At 41.3% G+C, this 27,914-nt stretch overlaps 2 protein-coding genes across 2 annotated transcripts; one reads left to right on the plus strand and one right to left on the minus strand.

The window, feature by feature from the left end:
• LOC126407812 (transient receptor potential cation channel subfamily M member 1-like) lies at positions 1 to 23,311 on the plus strand. Its single transcript, XM_050073036.1, has 27 exons — positions 1 to 457; positions 8,436 to 8,512; positions 9,177 to 9,372; positions 9,462 to 9,675; positions 9,995 to 10,119; positions 10,200 to 10,371; positions 10,712 to 10,886; positions 10,984 to 11,107; positions 12,736 to 12,808; positions 12,942 to 13,042; positions 13,934 to 14,110; positions 14,219 to 14,353; positions 14,455 to 14,505; positions 15,580 to 15,720; positions 15,816 to 15,845; positions 15,939 to 16,231; positions 16,997 to 17,225; positions 17,360 to 17,491; positions 17,595 to 17,726; positions 17,823 to 17,951; positions 18,052 to 18,303; positions 18,417 to 18,591; positions 20,142 to 20,162; positions 20,256 to 20,400; positions 20,499 to 20,704; positions 21,397 to 21,529; positions 21,626 to 23,311. Exons 1-27 carry the CDS (start codon positions 386 to 388, stop codon positions 22,968 to 22,970), a joined length of 5,055 nt encoding a protein of 1,684 aa, XP_049928993.1. The 5' UTR covers positions 1 to 385; the 3' UTR covers positions 22,971 to 23,311.
• LOC126407813 (ras-related protein Rab-8B-like) lies at positions 23,173 to 27,914 on the minus strand. Its single transcript, XM_050073038.1, has 8 exons — positions 27,659 to 27,914; positions 26,992 to 27,052; positions 26,518 to 26,578; positions 26,349 to 26,426; positions 26,115 to 26,204; positions 25,961 to 26,026; positions 25,803 to 25,853; positions 23,173 to 24,300 (listed from the first exon to the last, which is right to left on the minus strand). Exons 1-8 carry the CDS (start codon positions 27,780 to 27,782, stop codon positions 24,208 to 24,210), a joined length of 624 nt encoding a protein of 207 aa, XP_049928995.1. The 5' UTR covers positions 27,783 to 27,914; the 3' UTR covers positions 23,173 to 24,207.

Here is a 27,914-nt window from a genome sequence, read left to right on the forward strand (position 1 = left end):
ATTAAATCTCTATCCATTAGACTCTGAGGCTTCGTAAGAGCTGGCTGCATTAAGCCTGATTATGGGATGCCCAGCAGAGGAAAAGGGTCTATGTGTCAAGTGTGTCATCGAGTGATTTATATCCCTGGCTGGGATCTCTGTCTTGTCAGTCGGGAGTAAGCTGCAGAGAGGGGAGAGAAGAGCCGAATCCTGTCATGATGTGACACTTAGATCGTTTTTTTATTCAAGTGTGAGTCCAGAGGTTGTTGTCATGCCCTGGTTCTGTAGCGGGTATCTAGGGTTTCTGTCTGTTGCTGATGTTGATGTTGGCGCTGAACCCTGACCTGTCGCCATCCTTGAAGGATCCTTTTCTGAATCCATTCGACTTGAATTCTAAGTTTTCAACATGGACACCAAGGGCCCGAGTGCCACCTTTAAACGGTCCTCCCTCAAACGCACCACATCCGGCTCGCAGAAGGTAAGATGAGTCATATTCAACAGGTGCATCTGAATTACCCTAATGAGTCGGATCTGATCTGTGAACTGTTTGTGTGTGTGTGTTTGTTGTGAAAAATATTTTTATGTTGAAATATGTTTGTGGCGTTCACCTGAAAGTAAATGTTCTGTAAAAGTTGCCTCCAAATGAGTAACAGCTGCACTTTATCTTATTTTTTTGTGTTTACTTTTTGCATCCAGAAACCAAACAGCTACTCTGACATAGAATTGTGTTGCACACCATGTCACATGCAACCATCACTATGAGCTATCCACAGTAGTTCTTGACCAATCATTTCAGAGCTCCCATGTCCGGCATAACGACATGCACCATTCAGGACCACTGGTCTTACACTGGTGCGCACATGGTCTGCACTCCCAGCCTCACAAACTTGCTGTTAAGTGGTGTTTCGAGCTCACTCCAGTGCTGCAGTTTAATCCTTCATAATGGCCCAGTATGGACAAAAATGTCCACGACAGATTAAGGCCCTTTATGTCATTCTAAAGTCTGCTTTCATGTGATTAACACACTCCTGCTAACATGTCCTTGAAAGCAAGGAAGATGCAATTTTTATATGCATCCATGCTTCTGCTCCCAATCCAGCGAGCAGTGCATGCTGGGATTAGAGCACGCACACTCATAGAAACTTGTGTTGCTTTTGTGGAGGCACGGAGGACACAGAGCAGGGGCACTTTCTTATTTTAGTAGTTTGAAATGAATGATTTCTAAAAGTTTAAAAGACTCTAGTTTTCCAGAAGGAAAATTAAAAATGGAAAATAAACTGAAATACACTTAAAAAAAAACACTTGAGTTTATCTTTTGTAGAGTACATATAGTCCACACGCTAAAAAACAATCCACTGAGTCAACTTAAACAAATCAATGGAGCAATTCGCATGCATCTTTTTAAGTAGTTCCAACTCAATTATTTTATAATACGTCAGATTTAATTAGTTTAGTACAACCAACTTGATTTGATTTGACCTCGAAAAGCTTAAGTTGAACCAACTTAATATTTGTCCAAAGTTGTGTTCATATGTAGTGGTCAACTGTTTGATATTCCAACTTATTTATTTTAATTCCATTCAACTTAAAAAAGGTCAAAAATGTTTCTGATTTTGATTAATTCTTAAAATAAGCTGTCAACCAACTAATGTTGCTGAAGAACTTCTTTATTTTAAGCATTATTCACTCACGCCAACATGATTTGCTTTGACCACAAAAAGCTTAAGTTGAACCAACTTAATATTCATCCAAAAGTTGTGTTGATATTTAGTAGTTAACTATTTTATGTAAGATATGCCAACTGATTTATTTTAATTCCATTCAACTTAAAAAAAGGTAAAAAATGTTTCTGATTTCGACTACTATAAGCTGTCAACTGACTAAAACAGTTGCTGAAGAACTTCTTTATTTTAAGCATTATTCACTAACGCATGAATCATTTTTTCGAGTGCATTTCCATAAGAAACATCCTTACGTGTATATATCAACAACACATCTGACACTGACATCATTAAAAGAATTTAGTTTGATGGATTTCTATAAATTACAGCAGCCATCATTTGGTAAGATTAATATACTTTGTATAATCCACAGCCTTTTTATATAAGGTTTATACTCTGTGAAGCAATCAGCAATGTCATAGCTCTCAGCTGCACTTTTAATGAGATCCGATATGTTGCTAAATATAAACTCATTTGCTGCACAGAGCGGGCCGCTGAGAGATAATGTCGTCCCTTTTTTTCTTTTCTGATCATGCATTTGTCATGTTGTTACCATAGTCTTTTAATCATGGATTTATCTGCTTTGCTGAAATGATAGGCGTGTACTTCATAATTTAACAGTGGGTCATATGAAGAAGGATTTATTTTTTTCATCCATGGTATAGCACAGCAGAGATAGAGTAAAGGCGGTGTCTCTTTGAATCTGGGCGGATGACATGTGATTAGAAATGAGGGTAAAAGTCTCGCTTGTCCTCCAACAGAGAGCACATTCAGTTAAATGTGCTCACATGATTTCACCTTGTTGCCATGAATGAACTATTAACTGGTCTATCTACAGATAATATGTTCTGCCTCTGCTGACCTTTTACCTCTTTTACTGAAAATGTGTAGCTCAAGGCTCAAAAGTTAAAAAAGAAATGGTCTGAAAGCATCTGTCGCCTGATGGGTTTGAATAAATATGACTTTTGTGCTCAGACCCTTGATACAAATATGGAAAAAAAAGGCAACAAATCAATTCAAATGTGTTAAACAAATGCTGCAATTTTCGCTCTCTGGGTTTGCTAGATCATATGACTGTGTGATGTAAGTGTCAGGCTCTGGTCAGGTGAGGGGGCCAGAAATCCTGAAAAAGCTTTAAGGCTCAGGGTCAGGGGCTGGACTACAGCAGACCCTCTATGTGTGAAAGTTCTCAAAGCGTCTAAAAAAATTAAAGTTAAATCAGTATGATCTCCAAATGTTGCAGCATGTTGCTTCATTTATACTTGTACAGCTCATGTTAACGCAGGAGAATCAGATGCACAATCAAAACGACTCCAACACACATTATATGACTGAAAAGCAGCAGGGAAAAGAAAAAGCTTATTTTGTTTGCCTCTTTCTCAACACATGAATAAACCAAAGAAACCAATACATACAGTGAAAAGGTACCTTCAACTAAGGAGACAGATTCTACCTTACAACCTCACATAAAGTCCAATTATTCTTTATTTATACATTTTCGTGAACTGAAAAATATTAATACAACCATTTAAATAATCCTGTTGAGAATTCCACAGTTTGACGCCAACCATTAAAGTACACATCTGCTTTAATGTAGTCTGTGCATGCTAGTCCTTGTGATAAAAACAACCAACTTTTTGGACATTTTTCTGGTTATACTCTGCTTTCTCTGTAATAAAATTAAGTTAAATCGGTTCCTTATCACTTAAGTACAAATTGAGCTTATTTAAAATCTGAATTAAACCAAATGTGTTTTATTAAATATGATCAATGCAAAGGGAAACTGCCTTAAAGATTTAAATGCCATGGAAATTCTTACAATTACATGTCAAAACAAGGTGATATGTTTGCAACTTGTTGGCCATAAGTTGACACACTATATTTATGCTGCATTCAAGTTCATATCTGTTAATTGGTGCACACAAGGGACATGTCCGACTCAGTATTTAGAACATGTGCATCTGTTTGCCCCCATTTTCTGCATAAAATAAAACAATTATTTGCTCAGGTCTATAGTGGTTTTTTTAGCAGTAGATGGTGGATAAAAATGTACCAGAATGTAGGAAATGAAGGGTATGATGCTCAAAATTTTCTGACAGAAGACCCAAAAACCCCCTATTAGATATGTGCCCCACCCCTCAATACTGAAATAAAACTTACGCCCTTGCATGCATGGTAAATACAGTGATATATTTGCTTCTTATTGGCCATAAGTTGGCAATAAGAAGCAAACTCAAGTTCATATCTCTTCTTGAGTGTTCCAAAGGGTATAACTATTTTTTCTTTAATATATGGTATGTAAGGCAAACATTTACAAAGAACAGTCAAAAATTTGAGAAGTGTGTGCGGCCTGCTGTCATACCTTATAAAAAGGTAAGAGAGAATTTCCCTTAAGTTTTTATTTTTATTCTGATTGCCTGATTTTTAGTAAAAATTAATTTGCTCTCTTTTTATAGCCAGACTTTCCTTTGGGGAAAACCAGCCGCTTTAAAACATGTCTTATGACTCCCTCGACTCTTGGGGGATAATCAGCGACATGTTGGACTCATGTGATGGCTAACTGGATTTTCAAACCCAGCAGGAACAATGAGTGCATTTACAAACAGGGGGCTGTCTGAAAACAGTTTGCTTCACAGTTAATGCAAATTTGCCTATCCAGAGCCTATAACTCGAGTGTGTCACCTCGTCCAAATATCTTTCCCCCTCCAGTGAAACTATGTAAAAGGCAGCTTTTTATTCAGTCCGCGTGGGCTCGACCATGAGTCTGGAATATTTTTTTTAGACAGTAAAAAGAGTCTGCGCGGGCTTCCTTCCTGTCACACTGCATCAAGCTCTAACCACATCGCCATTCAATACCAAAGCCGAGCAATTAGTTGCTTTTATCTTCAACCCTGGTGACATTCCATTACGACCCCCAAATCCTTTCTGATCCATTTCACTTGTGCTGATGAGGCTTTTGTTGTGTCAAGTCCGTCGTTACTACAATATTTAGAATAAATCACACGTATAGTTTTGACTCAACCTCGTGAAGCCGCCTGCTGTAAACAATCGTGTTTGAAATGCACTGAAACTGACCGGGTCAGATGTCAGCATACAGAAATACAGCCGTCGTTATACCTTTTCCTTATGACTGTGGGGAGCTGTGTAATTGTGGCAGCGCTGGAACAAATTAGCTGTGATGTGGTTGCTCACTAAGCTGTGGGTCAGGAGACCAGGACCATGTGATTGCAGTGCAGAAAGGCAGGAATGTATGGCATATATCTTGACACAAATACTGTCTGTGATAGAAGAGATAATCAGGATAGAGTACTGTGTTTGAGGGAAATTTTGAGTAAACCATCACTGCATCGGGACTGCTAATAAAAAAAGAGGTCAAAAATATATTGTATACCTTTTCTCTGACCTCCTCAACAATTGTCTTTTGTTTTCAACGACCACTTCCTGAGAAAATTCTGCATGTTGGATTGAAAGCTGTTTATTGTTCCGAGGCTTGTCTTAAGTCCCGTTAATTTGCTCGGTGTGACACAATCTTGATCCCGCAGTATCTAATTCTTCAAGGTTTTTCTTGTTAAGGGCTCAAAGGCAGCTCTTAACGAGGCAGCTGGTCGCTGACTGGATTTTGGTTTTAATTGCTGTAGTTAATGAGTTTAAGTAAGCTGAAATAACTGCGACATGCTCACCAAACCCTTGTGGAAATGCGCTTTGTTTTCTTCGGCTATAATTAACAGAGGCCCACGTGCGTTTTTTACCGGAGCAGGACCGAAAAGGGGGAAGTTGGGGTGGGAGTGGGGGGGTGTTAGGCTTCTCTTTCTCTGTCTTTCTGAGTCATCAACCACCAACCTCCCTTGTCTTTTTCACTCTGAGTTACAGTCAGGCTCAAACTGCTCACTTCAACCATAAAAGGAGAGCTTATTAAACCATTTCACATGAGGAAGGTTTTAAATGGACGTCTACAACTTTGTGCTTGTTAACTCCATCTCAGCTTCAAGCTCACCTAATGCCTTCCTCAAGTTAATAAAGCATGCACCTGAAAGCCCTTAATAACTTTAAATAGATTTAATTGAATTGTGTCATGAAATCCAGCATGTACAATAAGCAGGATTTATTTAAAACATACTGAAATAGGTCAGATTTGAATTTTCCCCATCCATAAAGAAGCATATTGATACTCTGTTGGATGTCAGACAGCAGCCAGTGGGCTAAATGTGATTTTTTTAAACAGTGACACCCTTTTTCAGCCTGCCACTATGCAAAATCATTATAGTTTTTAAATGCAAATCCACTTAACACCAGCAAAAATGAAAAATCAAGCTCAAGAGAATACTGAATAGCTGGTCTGCTGAGTTTTCTTTTCCTCCATGAAAACATGGTGGATGGAAATAGAGATTAACTGCAATTAGCACTGACTGACCTTGCCCCCAACTGGAGACCAGTCATGTCTTAACAAGGCGCCTTCCAAAAGAATGCCTGCATCCAATTCTCTCAATTATGCAAATTGGGTTGAAATCAAAGTAGTTGGAGGGGGTGAAAATTTTTCAGATGAAAAGTTGGGGAGCCTCTGAACGAGACTGCAGTGCTTTTTAGGTTAGCCGGTCTGCTCCGTCTTCTCACACAAGCTAAGATCTTCCACACTGTGAAGTGAACACAAAGAAAGGGAGTTTGGACAAATTGGGAGATTAGGGGCCGGTTATCAAAGTAGATTTATTGTGCCTTGTTCAAGCGAAGGATGAAAATACCCTGTGGGCATGGAGAAGGGGTCATGGGACTCCCAAAAGGATTACCTTGAACTGGAGTCATGAGACTTGGGCGAACAAAGACCCTGCTCACATGCTCATCATATTAACCGGCCCTCATAAAGTGAAGAAGTTTCATGTCCTGTGGGACTCAATGAGAGCGCTTGACTGGGAGCACAGCACCAGGAGAACGCTCTGGTAGAGGAGCAGCAGACTTCTTCTCTACTCGCTGGGCTTAACCTGCAGCAGCACCACAGATAGGACTCTGCGGCTCGGACAGAGGACTGTGTGTAAGTGTATCTGCAACTCTTTTTAAACTGAATTGCATCATTTTTATGACAGATTTGTTTTTAGCTTTTACAGAGATTTTTATAGAACAAATTACAGATCACAGAAAGTGAATTCAGATGTGGCGAACAGGCAACGCTGTTTGAGTTCTGGGTGCTTAATGATGCATGATAACAATGTGATGGAAAACTGCTGAGACAGGACAGAGCAACAACCACAGTATGCCTCGGACTTTTTAAAAGTACAAGAAGATGGTAATACTTTTGCACAAAAAAAAAAGTATTTACACTATTCAAACTGCCTTCAAGCAAACAAATAGTTCAACATTAGGTGAACTAAATAAATAGGAAGCAAGTGTGTGATTTTATCTACTCAACCAAAGTCGTTATTAGATGGTTTAAGACAAAATAAGGTGATTCTTTCATGAGTCTGGTGGGTAAAATCATGTCACTGCAGTAGCAAACAAAATAGGGTGCGGAAAATAATATATGTATGAAAGGAAGGATGGCAACTGTGGATTAAAGAATACACAACAGCAGCAGCACTGTTCCAGCTCATATGACAGTATCAGCTACAATAACAAGTCATTAATATGTACTCATAGTGTGTAGACAGCAAGGGCGTAGGTCTTGTTTCAACAGCCAGAATTTTTTTAGCATCAAACACTTTATTTTTTTTAATTCTGGTGAGTTTTTATGCACCAGTGTGACTTTTCTGCATCTATTTATGGTGTAAATGTCAAATTTTCTTCAAAATAAAAGCTCTTGACTTAACTCAGGGGGATACTGAGGGAGACGTCCCCCTGTGTCCAACCTGAAATGTACATCTATGGTAGACAGGTTGTAAAAAAAACACTACAGACCTGACCAAATAATTGTTTTTCTTTATGCAGAACTTAACAGATATAGTTTGTGGTGTTGCAGCCGCCCTGCTGCTGCACCTCCAGGCTGGCTGAGGCGAGACAGAGAGGGAGGGAGAGGCAGAGAACAGTAACTGTACTGTGTTATTGGCACATGTGATCACTGTTCACAAGACACATCTTTCATTAATACTCATATGACTTCACACTCATAGGTGAAGTTAAAATACCGAGCATTCTAGTATGTTTCAAGCTTGAACTGGTGGTTAATATTATAATTATTACTTCCTGAGCGTTTCTTGGAAAGCTTTCGCTTCTGACGCTTCAGTTTTAATTGGGCCTCCACCATCAACAATGGCCCTCAGAGAAACTCTGCTTTGAACTCAGGTTATTTTTGCTCAGCACTGGAAAAACATCAGACAGCAATCAGAGCAGGATTTGACAAAGTGCGTGGGCAAAGCACTTTTGTGTGATGCTTCTCATTGGCTGCTTATCAAGCTGGAGCAGACAATGAAAGGTGTTAGTCCACATGAACTGTGCTCTAATGATCTCAGGAGTGACAAAAAAATTTCTCAGCCTTACTGTATGCAATGTTTCCGCCTGTTGATTCCAATATACACTGTATTTTAAAGTCTCTCCAGAAACACTCTTTCACTTGGATTTCTCTTTTCTCCTCTCCCACTGGGTTTCTTTGCAGGATGCATATAGTCTTCATCTTTTAGCCGGGATTACCGCTAAGAGGATTTTGATAGTGAAATTTAAATTCTGATATCTGCGAAGATGATCCCCCTGTGACTGTGGGATGACACCGTGTGAGCTGACACTTTTTCTCCTCTCTTATATTTTGTCTTACAGGCACAAAAAGCTTGGATTGAGAGGACCTTTGTAAAAAGAGAATGTGTTCACAAATTCCCCACCAAGGACCCGACCAGGTAATCATGCTCTTTATTGTGTTTTAACTCGTTATTTTTTACTTGTGGTATAGCCTAAGCTTACAACAGCTGCTCATTATCATTTGAACATGACGCCAAAACTCATCACTGGCATTGTTCCTTCTTTTTACTGTTTTAGAGAGCTACACACAATTTTCAATTTACTAAAATTAATTTAAAATGTGAATGCTATGCAGGTCTATAGGTAAAAACTTGTCAACTGGGCCTGGGCCCATAAAATATCTAACTCCTGACAGTGTTAATGATTTAAATTCAGCTCCATATTCACCACAAGAAAATGACTGACTAAATCACGACACCTATGGCTTCATGTTATCAGACATTTGTCAGGATTAAAATAGATTTTTCAGGGTGTATTGTAGGACGTTGTTACTATCCTGGGCTCCGAGCGCAGCCAGGCAGTGCAGGCCTTTGCTTGCCGAAGCGCGAATTTCCCAGAAATGGGCACAGCCATGAAAGAGCCTGTGTGATGTGTGTTTCGAGGAAAAGACACAGCCTTCACGAGCAGACTCAACAACACTTAGCTCAATTGCTTCTAGTCACAGTTCAACACCAGACGGCGTACTGCTCGAGGATTTTTATCAATAACCAATGCAGTTTTTAAGACTGACGTGTTAACTGAGTGATGTTGTGATGTATGTAGATGTGCCTGTGGTCAGCTGAACGCACAGCACGTGGCCATCCCTGCTGGTGCCAACTCACTAGAGGAAGCGAACCAGCTGGTGCAGATTGACACCCCGAAGGATAAATGGAGTGTGATCAAGCACACGAGGACCTACCCAACAGACGCTTTTGGTTTAATCGAGTTCCAGGGCGGAGGATTCATCAACAAGGCCATGGTGAGTCTCAGCCACTCAAACATTACCTCAAAGTGACTGCGCGGTTTAATGAGAAGTTACAATGTGCATTACCCTTCTTTCTGCCCTAGTACATCCGAGTCTCCTATGACACCAAACCTGACAACCTCCTGCATTTGATGGTGAAGGACTGGCAGCTGGAGCTCCCTACCTTGCTCATCTCCGTACACGGAGGTCTCCAGAACTTCGACCTCCAGCCCAAACTCAAGCAAGTGTTCGGCAAAGGCCTGATCAAAGCCGCCGTCACCACCGGAGCTTGGATCTTCACGGGCGGAGTCAACACGGGTAGGACACCGACAGTTCAGGATAATGCTTTTAATGTACACTTAACAAAATAACAATTTGTGACATTAGAAGATTACCTTTGCTCTAAATTGTCATTACATAATACCTATTCTGCAATTTCCTGGGGGAGATTTGACCAACCCATTGTCACAGGTTTAAGCGCTGTAATTAGAGCATTTGTTGGGAAAATTCATCACAAATGACAATCTGTGTGTTGATTTTGCGTGCAGCAACCACAAGTGTGTCCCATGATGCGGCCCCATTAGGCAGTTGAAAGAGTCGTTAGTCATGCTGCTATATTTTGCTCTTTGCACCTTAGGGGTAATCCGTCATGTAGGAGATGCCTTAAAGGACCACTCCTCCAAGTCACGAGGGAAAGTGTGCGCAATAGGAATTGCTCCATGGGGGATCCTGGAAAACAAAGAGGATCTCATCGGAAAAGATGTGAGAACGTTTGCAGCTGAATTTAGTTTCCTGCAAATGTAATAAATCTTCTCGAGACTAATTTCCCCTTTTTTTCCCAGGTAACCAAACCCTATCAGACAATGGCAAACCCACTGAGCAAGCTGGCTGTGCTCAACAACAGCCACTCCCACTTCATCCTGACTGACAACGGCACCTGTGGGAAGTACGGCTCAGAGGTCAAACTCCGCCGGCTGCTGGAGAAACACATCTCCCTGCAGAAGATCAACACGCGTAAGTCACATAGAGCGCTTCGCAGACATCATTAAACATCCTCCATAGTGTGTGGGTGTAAGCCAGAGTCTTGTTGGACGTGTGGATGGAGAGCTCCTCTGTGGCCTGTGGGCTTCCCTTTGTCATCCTATGCCTGGAGCTCGGATAAGGCAGGGACAGCAAAGGGATGCTCAACTGTCACCACTGACATCACACCTTCCCTCTGCTGGTTTTGTCTGGTCACGCATCACATCAACGTGTTCGTCAACAATCATTGTCAAGGTTCTGTCATTATGAGGTGACACTTTTGGTGATGAATGGATGGATAGAAGGAGTGAGTATGTTTGGTTGTGTGTTCTAGGTTTGGGTCAGGGGGTTCCTCTGGTGTGCCTGATAGTGGAGGGAGGTCCCAACGTGATCTCCATCGCACTGGAGAGTCTGAGAGACGAGCCTCCAATCCCTGTGGTGGTGTGTGATGGCAGCGGCCGAGCTTCCGACATCATTTCCTTTGCGCACAAGTTCTCAGAGGACGGAGGGTGAGGTTTTAGATGACTCCTTCTCAACTGCACTTGGATATTAATCCTCTGGTTAAAACAAAAAGCTGAAATGCCATCCTTGCATCTCCTGTTCCAGCCTGGTTAACGATGATGTCAGAGAGCAACTTCTGGTGACCATTCAGAAGACTTTTAATTATAGCAAAAGCCAATCGCAGCAGATTCTGCTCATGGTTATGGAGTGCATGAAGAAAAGGGAACTGGTGAGTAGAAGATATACTAGTAATAAGGTGTTGATGTCTTCAAACCTTTCCACAACCATCTTGTATTTGAAACTGTCATGTCTGTGTCGATCAATAAATATTTCTGAGTTGTAAAGCATCTGGTCTCCATCGTCATTCATCCATTCCACTCATCTGTGTATTTCCATTAACATATTGAATAAACATAATCCCCACCACGTGCTTGTCATTTCTCCTTGTGGTCATGTGTGGGTGTGGTCACGTAATCTGGGGCATTCGCAGCTTCACTGTCCGACACCAACATCCCTCACGTATATCACACAGCTGTAAAGTGGTATTGGGTGTGTGATTCTGCAGTGCTTAACTGTTACCTTTAATGTAAACAATACAGCTCAAGGGTTTACGATGAAGCACACACCCTGGTGAGAGTCTTAATCCCTGAGCTGAGAGTGTTCCTCCAAAGTGTTTGCTGGAAACCTTGGCGCATAAACAGTGGCAGCGTTTGTGCATCTCCAGCAGATTTCCGTAAGTGATGTGATTAGTAGTTTGTAATACCCGGCGCATATAATCTCCAGACTCCATACATTTGGGTGGGAAAGATCAGCGCACACTACCACCTGCTTAGCAGAGGCTCTTACTTCATCCATTCACAGTAAGCATGCAGCACACAGATGGAGGAGAGGATCCATCTCCCTAATCCTCAACCAGGTTCCTCTCCCTCTCTCTCCACTCCCCGGGCTTTTTTTTTTCAGTCCCCAGAGTGCTATCACTTCACCAGCAACTCTGCGTCCTCTATCCCCGATGTATTAGACTCCCTAATGCGGCAACACACTCAGATAAGCAACTTAAACTGCTTTTTCAAAGATCATACCGCTGTGGGCATTTAGTTTTCACTGATACCCGACCCAGACAATGTGACAGAACCGCCAACTTGTTTGAGCTCTTTATACGCAGCTAAGAGGCCACACTGTTGCCTGCTCTTAATCTAAAGTGCCATGACTAACCTACAGGTGAATCAGTGTCACAGTCTAGTCCCCAAATAATCCTTTCATCCTAAGTGCATCCCATGGGAACAGCTGGGTTAGACAAATAGAAACACTAATTTTAGAGGGCTGAATTTTGCTGTGATGTAACACCAGGATGCAACATTTAACCGAGTTCGGAGCTCACCATCGCACAGGTCTCCATTTTTGCAAAAAAAGCAACACAGTGCGGCCTAGAGAGAGCAACACGAGTTTTCTGTCTTCATACCGCTGCTCATTATCAACGCATCCCGAGACCAGCCCAGAAATCTCTGGCGCCGTGCCACGCATTCATGCCAACTTAATCCCATTTACCATGGCTGCACATGTGATGGAGCCGTCAGCGTAATTTCATTTGATATAGTCGAGGCTGTAACAAGAAAAGCACTATCACGCTGTCCGACGAGTAAAAAAAAAAAGAAGCTGTTTGTGCTCCGAGGGTCAGCCTGCAGCGAGAGGACCTGCTGACAGAATCCTCCACCAGATCATCACCACATGTTTACAGCTGCATACATGTTGGAGGGCAAATCACTTCCTCATGCATTCATCCATTCATTTATGTGGTTTGTTATCAACTGGTTTAACAGTTACAATACATGGCTTCAAGTCTTTTTTTTCCTCATGTAGATCACAGTTTTTCGAATGGGTTCAGAGGGACAACAAGATATTGAAATGGCCATTCTTACTGCCTTGTTAAAAGGTATTTTCTGGCTGCATCACACTTAGACATCTCAACAGTATGTCTACTATTAATAAACAGCAATATCTTTCTTGCGATGTACTACATGCTTTCTATTCTCTCTGTCTCTGTTCGTCTGTTTCTTTGGCATCAGGCACGAATGCTTCAGCAGCTGACCAGCTCAGTTTGGCTCTGGCCTGGAACAGAGTGGATATTGCTCGCAATCACATCTTTGTTTACGGACACAATTTACCAGTGAGTGGTATTCATTCAGTCGTTCCACATGAGTGCACTACAGTTGCAAAGTTCGAAAGGATGTATTTAGTACAGACGAAAGAGTAGTTTTACATGTCCTCAAATATGTATGGAGAGGATCTTTAAACAACAGAGTCACTCAATGTACAACAGTACGGCATTTCAAAATGACAGGTCTGTGCCAGAAATTCACTGTACTTCAAAATAATGTGGGTTTTTACAAACTTGACAAGTTTGAGGTCCACAGATTGGACCTACGACCCACTTTTGGACCCATCAGTTGGGAAACACTGCAACAGAGTGTGTCCTTGACACATAGGAAGACAGAATTTGTTTGAACTGTGTTTCTCAGATGCACAACATTCCAATGATTTAAAGCTGAAATAGGCAGTTTTTTTGCTTTAACTCATAACTATGAGGTAAATGTTGATTGCACAATATAACTGCTATAGAATACAGTAATAACCCCATCTGTGTTTAGACTGGTTGCCTACGAGCCTTGCTTTCATTATGCAATTCTGTCTGCCACCAGATACGATTTCCCAGCAAAATAAAGTCTTGATTTATGGCACAGATAAAGTGCGTCAACAATTGCATAACCAACAAGAGTTCACGCTTTTGCCTGATAGCTATTGGTAGCTTTCCCCAGTTATCAAAGAGTGTTGGTGTAATTTCTTTGTGGTTACAATCCCCAGTAGCGAAATGGCAGACGTAGGAACAGTGGAAGTGTCTATGAAAACTGTGGTAGTTACAAGGCTGGTGCCAAAATACCACGTGGAAACACCAGGGGTGTAAAAGATGAAAGATGTCCGTTTCCACTTTAATGTGATCATGTAATAGTGGTAGCAGAAAAGGGACTGATATGTTTGTGCTTATTTTCTGCTTGGTAAGCCCGCCGGCGCCATTGCCAGCACTACGGCCGCTGCAGCCCCGGCACAGGAGAAGCAAAAGAGCCCTGCCACCGCCCCTCGCAACAAAACCCGTGCAAAAAAGGGGAAAGGGAAGGGAAAGGCAAAGCCTGAACCTCCAGAGGAAACAGACCCGAGGAAGTTGGAGTTGATTCGTTGGGTAAGAGCGGAGCTTGCAACATACACTTCAAAAGCATTCAAAATATACTGAAGACTGTGATGTGTAAATAAATAATAATCATCTGTGTCATTCCTTACTTTATTTTAGGTGAACTCTCTGGAGCAGGCTATGATGGATGCGCTGGTGTTGGACAGGGTGGACTTTGTGAAACTGCTCCTTGAGAACGGGGTCAATATTCACCACTTCCTCACCATTCCCAGACTGGAGGAGTTATACAACACGGTAGGCCTGGCACACTGCAGCTGAATCCCTAAAAATACAGATATGACAAATAAGAAAGAGGCTGACACTAATAACAAACCTCCACTCCTCTCTTCTTTCAGAAACTTGGCCCTACTAATTCACTGAATGCTGTGGTTAGGGACGTCAAAAAGGTAAAGTTTCCCAATAAACATTTTTGCTGAATAGGGCTGGGCGATATGGACAAAAATTCACATCTCGGTATTTATCAAAATAAAATGCAAAGACAGGGATTTTATACCCATTTGAAGACATGCAGCTGTACAACAGATACACCTCCATAACACTAGTGGGCAACGGGGATTCTGTTAAGTGCTGTGAAGTTGATTCAAAGCACACCTAAAACACACATTAAACGTAGCTTAATAGTGACAATTTCAAACACAACTACACAAATCAGCTTCACTATAACTCGCAGCATTCACAGACAAAGCACTTGTCTGTTAGTGGACACATTTTCCCCACAAATACAACATGCTAATGTTTTTAGCACAAGCCTATGGCATTTTACATTGTGTAAATTAGCCTAGTAGCTAGCGTACTTTTCTTCTACTCATATGAAGCCAGAAACAACAGCAACATTTAACAAAGGTAACGTTACAAAATTTGGCTCCATTACAACTCACAAGGTTCATTGACAAAACAACTACCTCATACTAAAATCGTTTTCCAAAAAAATACAACATGCTAACGTTGTTAGCACAAGCCTATGGCATTTTACATTGTATAAATTAGCCTAGTGAATAGCTGAGATTTCCTCTGCTCATATGAAGGCAAAATAAAACATACAAAAGACTTAAAATGCTATTTTGTTTATTTTGCTAATTTATTGTTTCTTACCTGTGAAATAAAAGTAAATAAAAACTTTGTTTCCACTGAGGGAAATGGTTCCAGCTAACAATAATAGACAGGAGGTCTGCGTCGCCACCACGTGTAGTTAGATTTCTGGAAGGGTGCATGTCAGGCTATGGCTCAAGAAAGTGTTGCTGGAGAACTTGTGAGTGAATAAGTGAGAGAGGAGAGATGCACACTGGTATGCGTCATGTAACACTGCATGACCCTATATCGAAACAGTGAAAGTGTTGTCTTGCTTGAAAATATATATTGATATATCATACACAATAGTTATATCGCCCAACCCTAGAATAAAGTCTAACATTTAAAAATATTTCACTGTCTATATTTTATATTACTGTGGTGATTTGCAGGGAAACCTTCCTCCAGATTATCAGATCACTTTAATTGATATTGGTCTGGTGCTGGAGTGCTTCATGGGTGGAGCTTACAGGAGCAATTACACCAGGAAGGCTTTCCGCAACCTCTACAATAATTTGTACGGACTAAAAAGGGTACGCATGGGTGTTAGAAAATAATAATCAATAATGGCTCATCATATTAAGTAACATTTTGTTAATAATTATCATGTCTGGTTCTCTTTTTGCAGCCGAAAGCCCTGAAGCTTCTAGGAATGGAGGTGGGGTATCTTTTCTACAACAAACAGTCAAGCAGCTGAAACAATACAACCCACACAGCAGAATAATCTATCACCATGCTTTCATTTTGTTAGGATGATGAACCGAGAACAAAAGGCAAGAAGAAGCCAAAAAAGAAAAAAGAGGAAGAGGTGGAAATTGATGTGGATGACCCCGAGGTGTGTCGGTTCAAGTACCCCTTCCACGAGCTGATGCTGTGGGCGGTGTTGATGAAGCGCCAGAAGATGGCGCTGTTCCTCTGGCAGCGGGGAGAAGAAGCCATGGCGAAAGCCCTGGTGGCCTGTAAACTGTATAAAGCCATGGCCCATGAGTGCTCTGAGAGTGAACTGGTGGATGACATCTCCCAAGACCTGGAGAACAACTCCAAGTCAGTACATATAACATCTCTCATGTTTTACTTAAAGTGTCAAGATATTTTCTCAAGATAAAACACACAGGTGCCTCTTCCTGAGACCCGAACTTTTGTTTGGTATGCATTTTTAATTTGTCCTAGCAATTTGGGATCAGTATCCATTAAGTATAAAAAGCTAAATATCGTCAACGTTAATAAAGTCCCAATGTCCTCAAACAAGTTCTTCCTAATTAACGCTGTCTTAGCTTGTTACTGTTGCTAAAATTGGTCGAAATTGTTTCCTTATCAAACTTCAAACATTATTAATCATTAACAAACACATTTCAACCATAAAATGTGATCAGGTTTTGGACCTTGTCCACTTTTGTGTCGGGATTGGTTGCAGACTGACTTGGTAGAGGTGGCTGCCATCTTGTTTTTATGTGGACTAATGTATTGTGATCTTACCACCACTAGAAACTAGTGGTACTGGTACTTTTTTGTGCCATCTAGTGACTAGACGGCACAAAAAAGTGTCCTCAAATGAGGACAACAGGTCTAAGATAAGGTCAAGTAAACCCAAAATGTGATGTCCTTATATGAGGACACAGGGTCTCAGGAGGATATTACTCTAATTTTAGTACCTTTACGATGGTTTCCTGTCCTCTACCCTGAACAGTTTAGGCTCAAATTATAGTATCTGTTATGTAATTATTGTAACTAACTTAAATTATTCTGATCTCAAACTCTTCTGAGAAGTGCAGTATAGAAGTTCACATTTTTGTTCTCTCTCTTTCATAGAGAGTTTGGCCAACTGGCCTACGAGCTGCTGGACCAGTCCTACAAACATGACGAACAGGTGGCCATGAAACTCTTAACATACGAGCTGGTCAACTGGAGTAACTCCACCTGTCTGAAGCTGGCTGTGGCTGCTAAGCAACGTGACTTCATTGCTCACACCTGTAGCCAGATGTTGCTCACGGACATGTGGATGGGGAGCTTAAGGATCGGCAAAAATCCCGGCCTCAAGGTTGACATTGCAAAATGTTTTCTCTTAGGCATCCATAGGAAATATTTCACAATAATCACTAGTTGGAGTACCTGTAGGATTGCCTTCATAGTATAAGAGGCTTTTATAAAAACTGTGGTCATTGTCTCACCCAGGTTATTCTGGGAATCATCTTCCCTCCTCTGATCCTACTGTTGGATTTCCGTCTCGGAGATGATGCGTCCTATCATGCATCTGAGGGGAAAAAAGAGGGAAAAGAAAAGGATGACGACACAAAATCCAGCAAGGTTCACACTGATCTCGTCTGTTTAATTAATTACACATTCTGTTTATATGAGTCTTTGTTAAGAGTGAAATGATGGGCTGAAACAGTTTGCTGTCATGTTGTAGGACGCTAAAGATGACACCACATCCCGAAAGGGGGATGAAGAGGAGGGCAGCACTAATGTCCGAAAAATCCCCATTGGCAGAAGGTTCTTTGAGTTCTATGATGCGCCGTTCACCAAATTCTGGTTCAACACTGTAAGTTTACTTCGAGTAAACAATAATGATTTATTCTTTTATTTAAGTGTAGTGACTTAAGTACACTGGCATTTTGGTGTTTTCTTCTTCCAATAGATTTGCTATCTGGGCTATTTGATGTTGTACAACTACATAATCCTGGTGAAAATGGAGCGATGGCCGTCTATACAAGAGTGGACTGTCATTGCATACATCCTCACACTTGGCTCTGAAAAAGTCAGACAGGTACAAGCCATTAAATTAATCAATTTGATTTGAATCAAGTGGTTACGTGTGTTGGAGATATTTTGTGGTATCGTCATGACCTTTAAACCCCGGTGTCTAGATTCTGATGTCAGAGCCTGGAAAGCTGAAACAGAAGATAAGTGTGTGGCTGGAGGAGTACTGGAACATCACAGACCTGGCTGCCATTTGCACGTTCCTTCTTGGGCTCATGCTACGGCTGCAGCATGAACCTTACATGGGCTACGGCAGAGTCATCTACTGCATTGACATCATCTTCTGGTACATTCGTGTATTGGACATCTTTGGCGTCAACAAATACCTGGGACCCTATGTGATGATGATAGGGAAGATGGTACTTACATTTCACAGATCATGTGACAACCACATGACAGACATGACATGCACTAATCGAATAAACATAAGTTCACACTTAGTTTAAATTTATGTTTGCTTCTCGTCTTTCAGATGATAGATATGATGTACTTTGTGGTGATCATGCTGGTGGTGCTTATGAGCTTCGGGGTGGCTCGGCAAGCCATCCTTCACCCTGATGAGGAGCCGACATGGCGCCTGGCCAGAAACATTTTCTACATGCCCTACTGGATGATCTATGGAGAGGTTTTTGCAGACTCGATAGACCGTAAGACTAGAATTCATAGTAAGATTCTGTTTCCTGATTCTGGGCAGATGATCAGTGTTACATTAATTCTGTGATGTTTAGTAACAATATATTGCACTGTGACCCCCTCAATACTCTGTCTCCCTCTGCTGGCATATATATATAGTACAATAGTCTTCAATGAATGGTAATAATTTTGCATTGAGGAAGAGCAGAATATGTATTATTATCTAATCTCCTCAATCATGATCATCTGCCTTCAAGTTTTTTTTTCTGTCAGTGTTTTTTCAGTGTTTTCTTCTGTCAGGGTGAAGGCAACAAGCAGCTATCGAAAAAGCCTAAATTAGCAGGGTTATTAAATATTAGAGGTGTGGACTTGAGTGACATGACTTGGACTAGAGTCAGATTGGAGTCATACATTTGATGAATTTTAACTCAACTTGACAAAATTAGTAAAGACTTGTAACCTCGACCTCTGACTTCACTTTGACTTGAGCCTTTTTACTTGAAAATACTTGATAACTTTTTAAAAGTATGTTATTCAAAAAGTGTGCCACAAATCAATTTGACTCCTGAATCAGCTAACATTAATGCTATTTATTCCCAGGAAGTCAACACTTAATTCTAGAGATCTACTTTGTTTGAACCAGTCTAACAGCATCCAATTGGGTCGCTGGAGAGAACCATGAAGAACTAAGAGATAAATTAGAAGAGGGCCAAAACTACAATCAAGACAATAAATGAGAATTAAAATCAATAAGATAGCAATAAAACAGACAGCTCAGATAAAATCAGGATACGGTTCCCGATAGAAGTACATTTTTAGGAGAGACTTAAATAATGACAGTGACTCAGACTGCCTTATATCCTCGGGCAGGTCGTTCCCCAGCCTCAGGGCCCTGATTTCAAAAGCTCTGTCCCCTTTAGTCTTCAGTTTGGACTCTGGAATAAACGAAAGACCTCTGCCCAAAGATCTGAAACTACGCAAAGGTTCATGAGAGATTGAAAGGTCTGAAATGTAATCTGGAGCCAGGAGCCTTAAGTAATCAATAAGATTTTAAAATCAATCCTAAAACAGACAGGGAGCCGATGTAAAGGGGCTAAAACCAGTGTGGTGTGATTGGACTTCCTGGCTCTTGTTAAAAGCCTAGCGGCTGAGATTTAATACATTATTAGTCTGTTTTTGAAATGGCATTACATATGGTGAGCACATTATGGCATGTTTTGAACTTGAAACTTGAAATTTAGGACTTGGGACTTGACTTTAGCTTTGTTGGTCTTGACTTCACTTGAGACTTACTTTAGACTTGCAAAACAATGACATGGTCCCACCTCTATTTAATTTTGAAACAGTTTTCTTAGAGCATTTCTGATACATCTGCTTGTTTTAACGTACTAAAACAAAAGACCAGACTTATAAAGTACACCAACCATCTTAAGTGTTTGATTGGTTGCAAGTTGAAGAGACATTTTAATCTACTGTTTCATGGAAATCAGCTTGACCTTGACAGAAATATGATATAATAATCCTATGTCTATCGATTTTAACGCTCTCTCCAATTTTCTTCAAGTCTATGCCATGGAAATCAACCGTGAGTAGTCTTTAAGCCAAGAATGCAATTCAAATCAATCAGCTAAAGATCCTCTGAATACATTCTTTAGTTGTAACTTCTCTTTCCCTGCAGCTCCGTGTGGTGAACATTTATATGACGAGGATGGAAAGAAACTGCCTCCATGTATCCCTGGCGCCTGGCTCACACCTGCCATCATGGCCTGTTACCTTCTCGTGGCAAACATTCTGCTGGTAAACTTGCTCATCGCAGTGTTCAAGTAAGCACATGCTCCAATGTCCTAACTGCTTTGTTGTTTTACAGGAGACATCGACTATTACAGTGTGCACTCACTGGTCTTGGTATTCTGTCTCGCAGCAACACCTTCTTTGAAGTCAAATCCATTTCCAACCAGGTGTGGAAGTTCCAGAGATATCAGCTGATCATGACATTCCACGACCGTCCCATCCTGCCGCCACCTCTCATCATCTTCAGCCACCTCTACATCCTCTTCAACAGGCTGTTTCGGCGGTGCGCCAGGAAGAGACAAGAAGGAGAGCTGGATGAGAAGGACCGCGGACTCAGTTAGTCTCCTCTAATAACACCAACATGCAAAACAAATACATGTAATTTAAAGGAGCAGTGTGTAGGATTTAGTGGTATCTAGTGGTCAGGATTGCAGATTGCAACCAGCTGAAACTTCTTACATGTGCCAAGTGCAAACCCCCGACTAGAATTCCTTCAGTGTTCACTGCTCAGGAGGTCTCTTCCTCTCCAAAACAAACAGACCCGGTAATTACGATCGATAAAAACACTGAATAAAGCAGTTTCACGTTTAAGTCAGTGCTTTTGCACGCCGTTTGGCTCGTCCCAGAAGGGCTGCTAACTACGGTGGCCAATACAAAAACGCAGTTGGCCCTGTCTAGAGCAAGTGTCTGGTTCGTCTGTTTTGGGCAACTGTAGAAACATAGCAGACTCCACGGACAAGGACCTTCTCCTTATGTAGATGTTAACGGTTCATTCTAAGGTAACAAAAAACATTTCTTATTTTCATGTGATTATACACTAAAGAAATCATACTTATTACATATATTATATTCCATTTCTGCCAATATATCGCTCTACATCCTACACACTGGACCTTTAAGTGTTCAATTTAGTCTCATCCTGGATCACAAAAAATAAAAGTCAGTTGTAGCCCATAAATGCACTTACAGAACAGTATTGGTCCTGACTGAAACACATCAACAGACATTGTGTATTTTGTTTCTACCAGAGCTTAGGCTGAATCCAGAGGAGCTAAAGAACCTGTACGAGTTTGAAGAACAGTGCGTGGAGGAATATTTCCGTGAAAAAGAGGACGAGCAGCAATCCTCCAGTGACGAACGCATCAAGGTTACCTCAGAGAGGTGAGCACCCTTTTCAAGTCTAGGGAAGACATTTCTTAGCATGTTGATTAGAGTTTATATTTACATCAACTTTTGTTTCCCTGGTGTTCTTGGCAGGGTTGAGAATATGTCCATGCGTCTGGAGGAGGTCAATGAGAGGGAGAACACAATGAAGGCCTCCCTGCAGACGGTGGATCTGCGCCTGGCACAGCTGGAGGAGATCCATGGACGAATGGCAGTCGCCCTGGAAAAGCTTGCAGGGGTGGACAGACTGGAGCTGACCAGAACCTATTCACGAACCTCCTCTGTGTGTGACCCCTCGTCCCTACTTCGCCAGGGCAGTATCAACAGCGCTGATGGTTACAGTCTTTACCGCTTCCACATGGACATGGAGGAGTTTGCGTCGAAGCAGAAGGACCCAGATGAGACACCTAAAACTAGTGTAGAAAGACAGAGGAGTCTGCGGCAAGCCTCCAGTGTTTGCACTCTCAACCCAAAGGACGGAGGTCAGACCCTAGAGGTCGGTGGTTTGGACAGATCGCGACCAAGTTCATGTGTGGACATTCTCATATCTCCGTGTGAACAAAAGCCTGTGTCTGCAGCATCAAGTCAAGAGACCATATCCAACATAAGACAAGGCAGCACAGTGCTGCTAAATAGACTATCAGATAAGGATAGACTAAAGCCATCGTCCCCACCAAAAAGGACTAAATCCTTGAAATACTTTCCTGTGGAAGACCAACCCAGCTCTCCTTTGTCAAAGAAGAGGGCCATGAGCACCATCATAGTCAGCCCGCCTGATGAACCAGAGGAAGCAGATGAACTTGCAAAGGGCCAACTGCCACCAGGAAACCCCTCCTCCCCAAAGAGGACTAAATCACTGAGATACATCCCTACTGAAATCCAAAGCCAGACGTCCCCTATCACGAAGAAGAGAGCTATGAGCAGCATCATCTACAACCCAGCCGAGGCAGGTGATGATGTGCAAACTGCAGACTACAGGTCAGTAGTGGAGCAGATCACTAAAGCGCCAAATCAGTGGCCGGCGAACTTGGAGTACCAGGTGCACCCAAGCAGTGTTGGTCACATGCCCAAGGTGTCAACAGTGAGAGCTCTCACCCAGCAGTTTCAGGCTACAGAGATGAAAAAAGAGGAGAATCAGACTGATCATATAGAAAGTAAGGGAGCTCCTCCAGGAGCAGAGCCCACCACAGAACAAACGAAGATGAAGGCCAAGAGAAACCTCTCAGACACTACCATGTATCTGACTGTAAGCGATGACAAGTATTTGCCGTCTCACAGGTCACAGAGCTTTAACGCCAGCGAGAGGAAAGTAAAGGGCCCTGTGGTTAGCAAGGAGCCGAGAGCCTCCAGCAGCGAGAGAGACCTTCTTCAAGCCTGCAGGGCGGCAGGGGAAGATGTGGGGAAGAAGATGGAGGCAAAGAAAGAAGATGATGCATAGGAGAAGAAATAAGAGGGGAGATAAAACCGAATGAGGAACAAATATATTAACGGAAAAAGGAACTGAGACAGAGAACTCCCTGCCACTGACTGGAAATCACTCCGGACTGAGTTTATGATCGTACAATAATAGAATGACAGTAATGAAAAATCATTACCCAACATTTTCAGTCATGCAGTTAATAATAGTCGACACAACTCTCTTTGAGAGATCCACTTTCTTTACTGTGTTTCATCGGTGTAACGTACAGTAGCTTACAATCATTCACATTACAGCTTTCCCCAGTTTCTGTGTTTTCATGTTGTACCTTTTTCAGGTGAAAATAAAGTATACACACATCAGTTAGTTGTACTGCCATGACAACACTATGCGAACATCAAAAACATGAACTCCCTAGATATGACCGACACTTTCAAATACTGTCTGTAAACATTTTCTTTTCAAATACTGTAAAATGTGCTTAATAATGATCCACTCAGAGGTATCCCTATAGCTTTCATGCAAATACTGACATAACAATATGTAGTTAGGTACAGCTCTTAAGAAACAATCAAACCTTTCACAGTTTCATTTTGACACTGAAACCTGTATAAATAAAGGTTTCGTTAAAAGAATAAAAATACAGTAGGTTATATTTATACATATTTTTGTCTTTTCTATCACAACACTGTGACTCCTTCGAGGCACACATGAACAAATAGAAATGATGCCAGTGCAACAGGAGACTATAGGCATATTAATATACATGAATGTACACAGACAAATACAATCAATGCTGGGACTTGATAGGTCTATGACAGCGTCATCATAGTAAATATGACAATAGGTAGTATGTATAAAACAATGCTACAGTTTTGAAAGAATGTTTTCTTTTTTTCCCTATTTATAAGACAACTATGTGGAACTTTATTATGTTTAATAAAGTCTATTTTCATGAGATCCAATAGAGGTATTATAAATGCCGACAGAATCACTGCCTCCTGATAGCAGACACTGCGGGTCAGGCTACAAACCAATGCTGACGATCACGCACAAGTCTTTTTGCATGAGCAGATGTACAGTATCAGGCCTCATTCCTCGTCGATCCTCTTCGAGTCAGCGGCAAATCAGGATGGCACCTCAACCCAGTAAGGTCCATTACTACTGCTGCCGCTGCTGCGAGGACGCCTGGGGTGGCAGGAACCCTCCAAAAACAGCAAAGTCACGCTAGGGGCCGTGAACACAAGAGCTGAGCAGCCTAGAGGAGCGAGCACTTGAAGAATTTTATCCTCTTCGACTTTTTCTCTGTGATCTTGACTGGTTTGCCTGTTCCTCCGGCATTGTTGTCAGTCTAACAAGGAGAGATATGAGAGTGGAGAAATGTTACAAATACAGCAGGGCTTCACAGTAAGTGCAGCACCTGTCAGGGACATAGGTTCAGTTCCTGCATTTATATTCATATCAATCCAGCATATAAACATCACATCAATATTTATCATTAACACATGAAATTTAGAGCAGACATTGGTATTGACTCAATACTGATAAAGAAATCATAACATTTCAATCCAAAAAAATGACGTGAAACATAGTCGAATGTCACAGGAAAAAAGGCGTTAAACATGCTAACTGAAATGTAACTAATACTTGGAGAAGCTTTTGTTTGCAAAGGCGCTTCCTGTATGAAGAAACTAATCTCTCAGTGCTCAAGAGGGATTTCGGCCCATTCTTTTACACAGACAGTCTTTAAATCTTTAAGATTTTGGGGGCCCACTTGTGAATCTTGAAAAAGAAAACTTGCTTTCAAAACTTAAGCAATGAGTGTCCTCAGTTCCTCAGAGCTTAGTGAGAGTTTTTAAAAGAAATGGTGATGTAACACATTGGTAAACATGCCAATGTCCTAACTTTTTTGGAAAGTGTTGCAGGCATTGAGCTCAGGATGAGTGTATATTTACACAAATAATAACACATATCAGTTTGAACATTAAATCTTGTCTTACTAGTGAATTCAAATTAGTATATTATTCATATATATATATATATATATATATATATATATTCTTTTTGTTTCTTTGCATTTTACACAGTATCCCAGCTTTTTTGGAATTGGGGTTGTAATAAACTAGTGTCAATAAAACCTTCGCTAAATCCCGCCCCTGGACACAGACTGGTCAATCATAATGTAGCTTTGGGCCGGCTCAGACCTGGGTCCGACAACAACACGGCTATGCTCCATTGACTCTAATGCAATCGTTTCAGATTTCCTTCATTTTCAGGCTGGTTTTGTGGGATGCAGTGGTTCACTTTTACACTGTGATCTGTAGCCTATAGTTCGGCTTTAGCTTCTAACTATCTTTGTCTTTTGAACCTGTTGTTGCTGCTGAGTCAGTTTGACATCCTGGATATATCCTTCAGACACAGACTGTAGACCCCTCTGTCTGCTTCTCTCTGGAATCACTGTTTCATTTTTCCAAAAATGTGCTAATATTTCTTCAGGGAGTGCAGTTAGTTACAGTGTGGGCTCCATGCTTACTCCCACATCTTGTCCAACCATCATAAAGGGGTGGGGCTTAGTGAAAGGTCAATTGAGAGGTCATACTTTATGATAAATATGGCTTTTGTTTAAAAGTGAGTGAAGGAGTGATTGACAGCGATCTATAGATGAGCGTGTCCACATTTTTATCAACTCCTCTTATCGGAAAAATGGTGGCTGGACAGTAGGAAGACTAGTTTCGAGAGATTTCAGTGACCAAATCTGAAACTGTAAGAAGTGGTGTTGGAAGGCGAGAGGCTCCCCCATCTCCTGTGGATATTGCCCTTGGCATCTATTAAAAGAATCTCTTAATCACTTACCGTTTTAGAGCTGAGGTTGTGTAGTATGTCCCTCCCCATGCTGTAAAAAGCCTAGAATGAGAAAAAACAAACAAACAAAAGTGTTAAATCAAGTGTACACCTTTGTTGGTGTTACATGGTACTTTCAGGGTAAAAAAAAAAAAAAAAAATCTGCTTACCTCTTCTACATTTAGGCTAGACTTTGCACTGGTTTCCATGAACTTAACTCCATAATCAATAGCCAGCTGAATGAGATCAAAACACAGTGTTAGTGTCACTCAAAGGTGCACAGTATTTCTATTTGTTTGGGACCGCTCGTTAGTAATGACTCACTTTTTCGCCTCTGTCTTTGGACACCTGTCTCCTGTCAGTCATGTCACATTTGTTGCCCAGGATCATTTTCTCCACATCAGATGAGGCATGCTGGGAGAAGTTAAAAGACTAATTATGCAAAGTTGAGTGCATGATACTCTCTGTACACAATGACAATATCAGACCATAAAATAACTTCATTTTATGCAACAATATTAGTTAAACTACTGATACATGTTTCAATACAAAGCTCACCTCTTCGATATTTCTAATCCAGTTTTTTATGTTTTCAAAGGACTTCTCATTGCAGATGTCATACACCAGCATAATGCCCTGTGAAGAAAAACAGCCCGCCTCATAAACAATATCTCAGAAGCTGTGGTAAACCCACAGGGAAGAAGTGCAGGATGAAGTGCGGACTTACCATCGCTCCTCTGTAGTAAGCTGTAGTGATGGTGCGAAACCTCTCTTGCCCTGCAGTGTCCCTGCAAACATCAAATCAAAAAGCAGATTTATTTTTATTAACTTCTTTTTATTTTCAGCAAGTTCAATGCCGTCTCACAATGCAGTCATTATCTTCACAGACACAGCCCATGCATAAATATCTTGCACAATCTGTGGAGCTTCAGATCTTTTCAATATCCATTTTTGATTCCTGCAATCCTCAGGTGTAAGGAAAATACACAATGGGTGAAAAAGAGCACACACAAAGTGAACTATAAATTAATATTAATAATGTCTAAATGGGACGTCAAAGAGTCCAGTTGATTAAATCATTTAAAAAGGTATGAAATAACGGGTGCCCATTTTGTTTGAAATATATAGCAGTTATAAGGAGCCAATTTATGTCACACTGATTTTTTTTTAAGAGTAAAAAGTCTTCTCAAATTAGACTTACCAAATTTGAAGTTTCACTCTCTTTCCATCCAGCTCGATTGTTCTGATTTTGAAGTCGATTCCTAAATAAAAACACATACAGAGCGTTAAAGGCTGATGATACTGCATTGACTCGTTACATATAATTATAAAACAACTGATTCATGCCTATGTTGCAACACAAACCAGGCACTTCTGCAAAAAGCAGCTACCATTTATGAACTAATATAACTTTATCATGGACTGTTTATTCTATGTTAAGTTGTAGAATGACATCATTCAATGTCACAGCACAACCAGCTGCTGCAGTACACTATAGAGCATTATAGACGATATAGCTGTATAGTAACAACTGTGAATGGAACAAAAAAGGCTTCACATTTTAGGGAGGTTTCCAGAGGTCAAGCATCATTATTATTAGTTTTGATCTCATTCTATATTTAACCTCACTGGTGCCTATGAGCCATCAAGGACAGGAGATCATTATGATGTGTCCCTCAGTCCCATTGTCTTGCTCTAATGCAGTTGCTGCCCCGTTACACACTTAGGGGCTGTATAACATGTAAAATTCATATCAGTGTGACTATATATTGAGCATGATTAGTGCAGTGCTGTGAAACATTATGTTCTGTTGATATGAACATGCATTATGCCAGATTTCTCTGGAGGGGCGGCTGCGGGGTACTCACCTATTGTGGATATGAAGGTGGTGTTGAAGGAGTCCTCGCTGAATCTGAACAGCAGACATGTCTTACCGACTCCACTGTCTCCGATCAGCAGCAGTTTGAACAGGTAATCGTACGTCTTCGCCATTTAGTCTGTGCACTCCAACGTTTCGACAATATAAGGCCGTGCGGAGCCGGGATCCCCCGTCTGGAAATCCTCAGCTGTCTGTGTGTGGCAGACTGGCAGCAGACCGGTGCCGAGAGGTGTGACGTCAAGGTC

The sequence above is a fragment of the Epinephelus moara genome, chromosome 20, assembly GCF_006386435.1.
Source record: "Epinephelus moara isolate mb chromosome 20, YSFRI_EMoa_1.0, whole genome shotgun sequence".
In the NCBI taxonomy this organism is placed as follows: Eukaryota; Metazoa; Chordata; class Actinopteri; order Perciformes; family Serranidae; genus Epinephelus; species Epinephelus moara.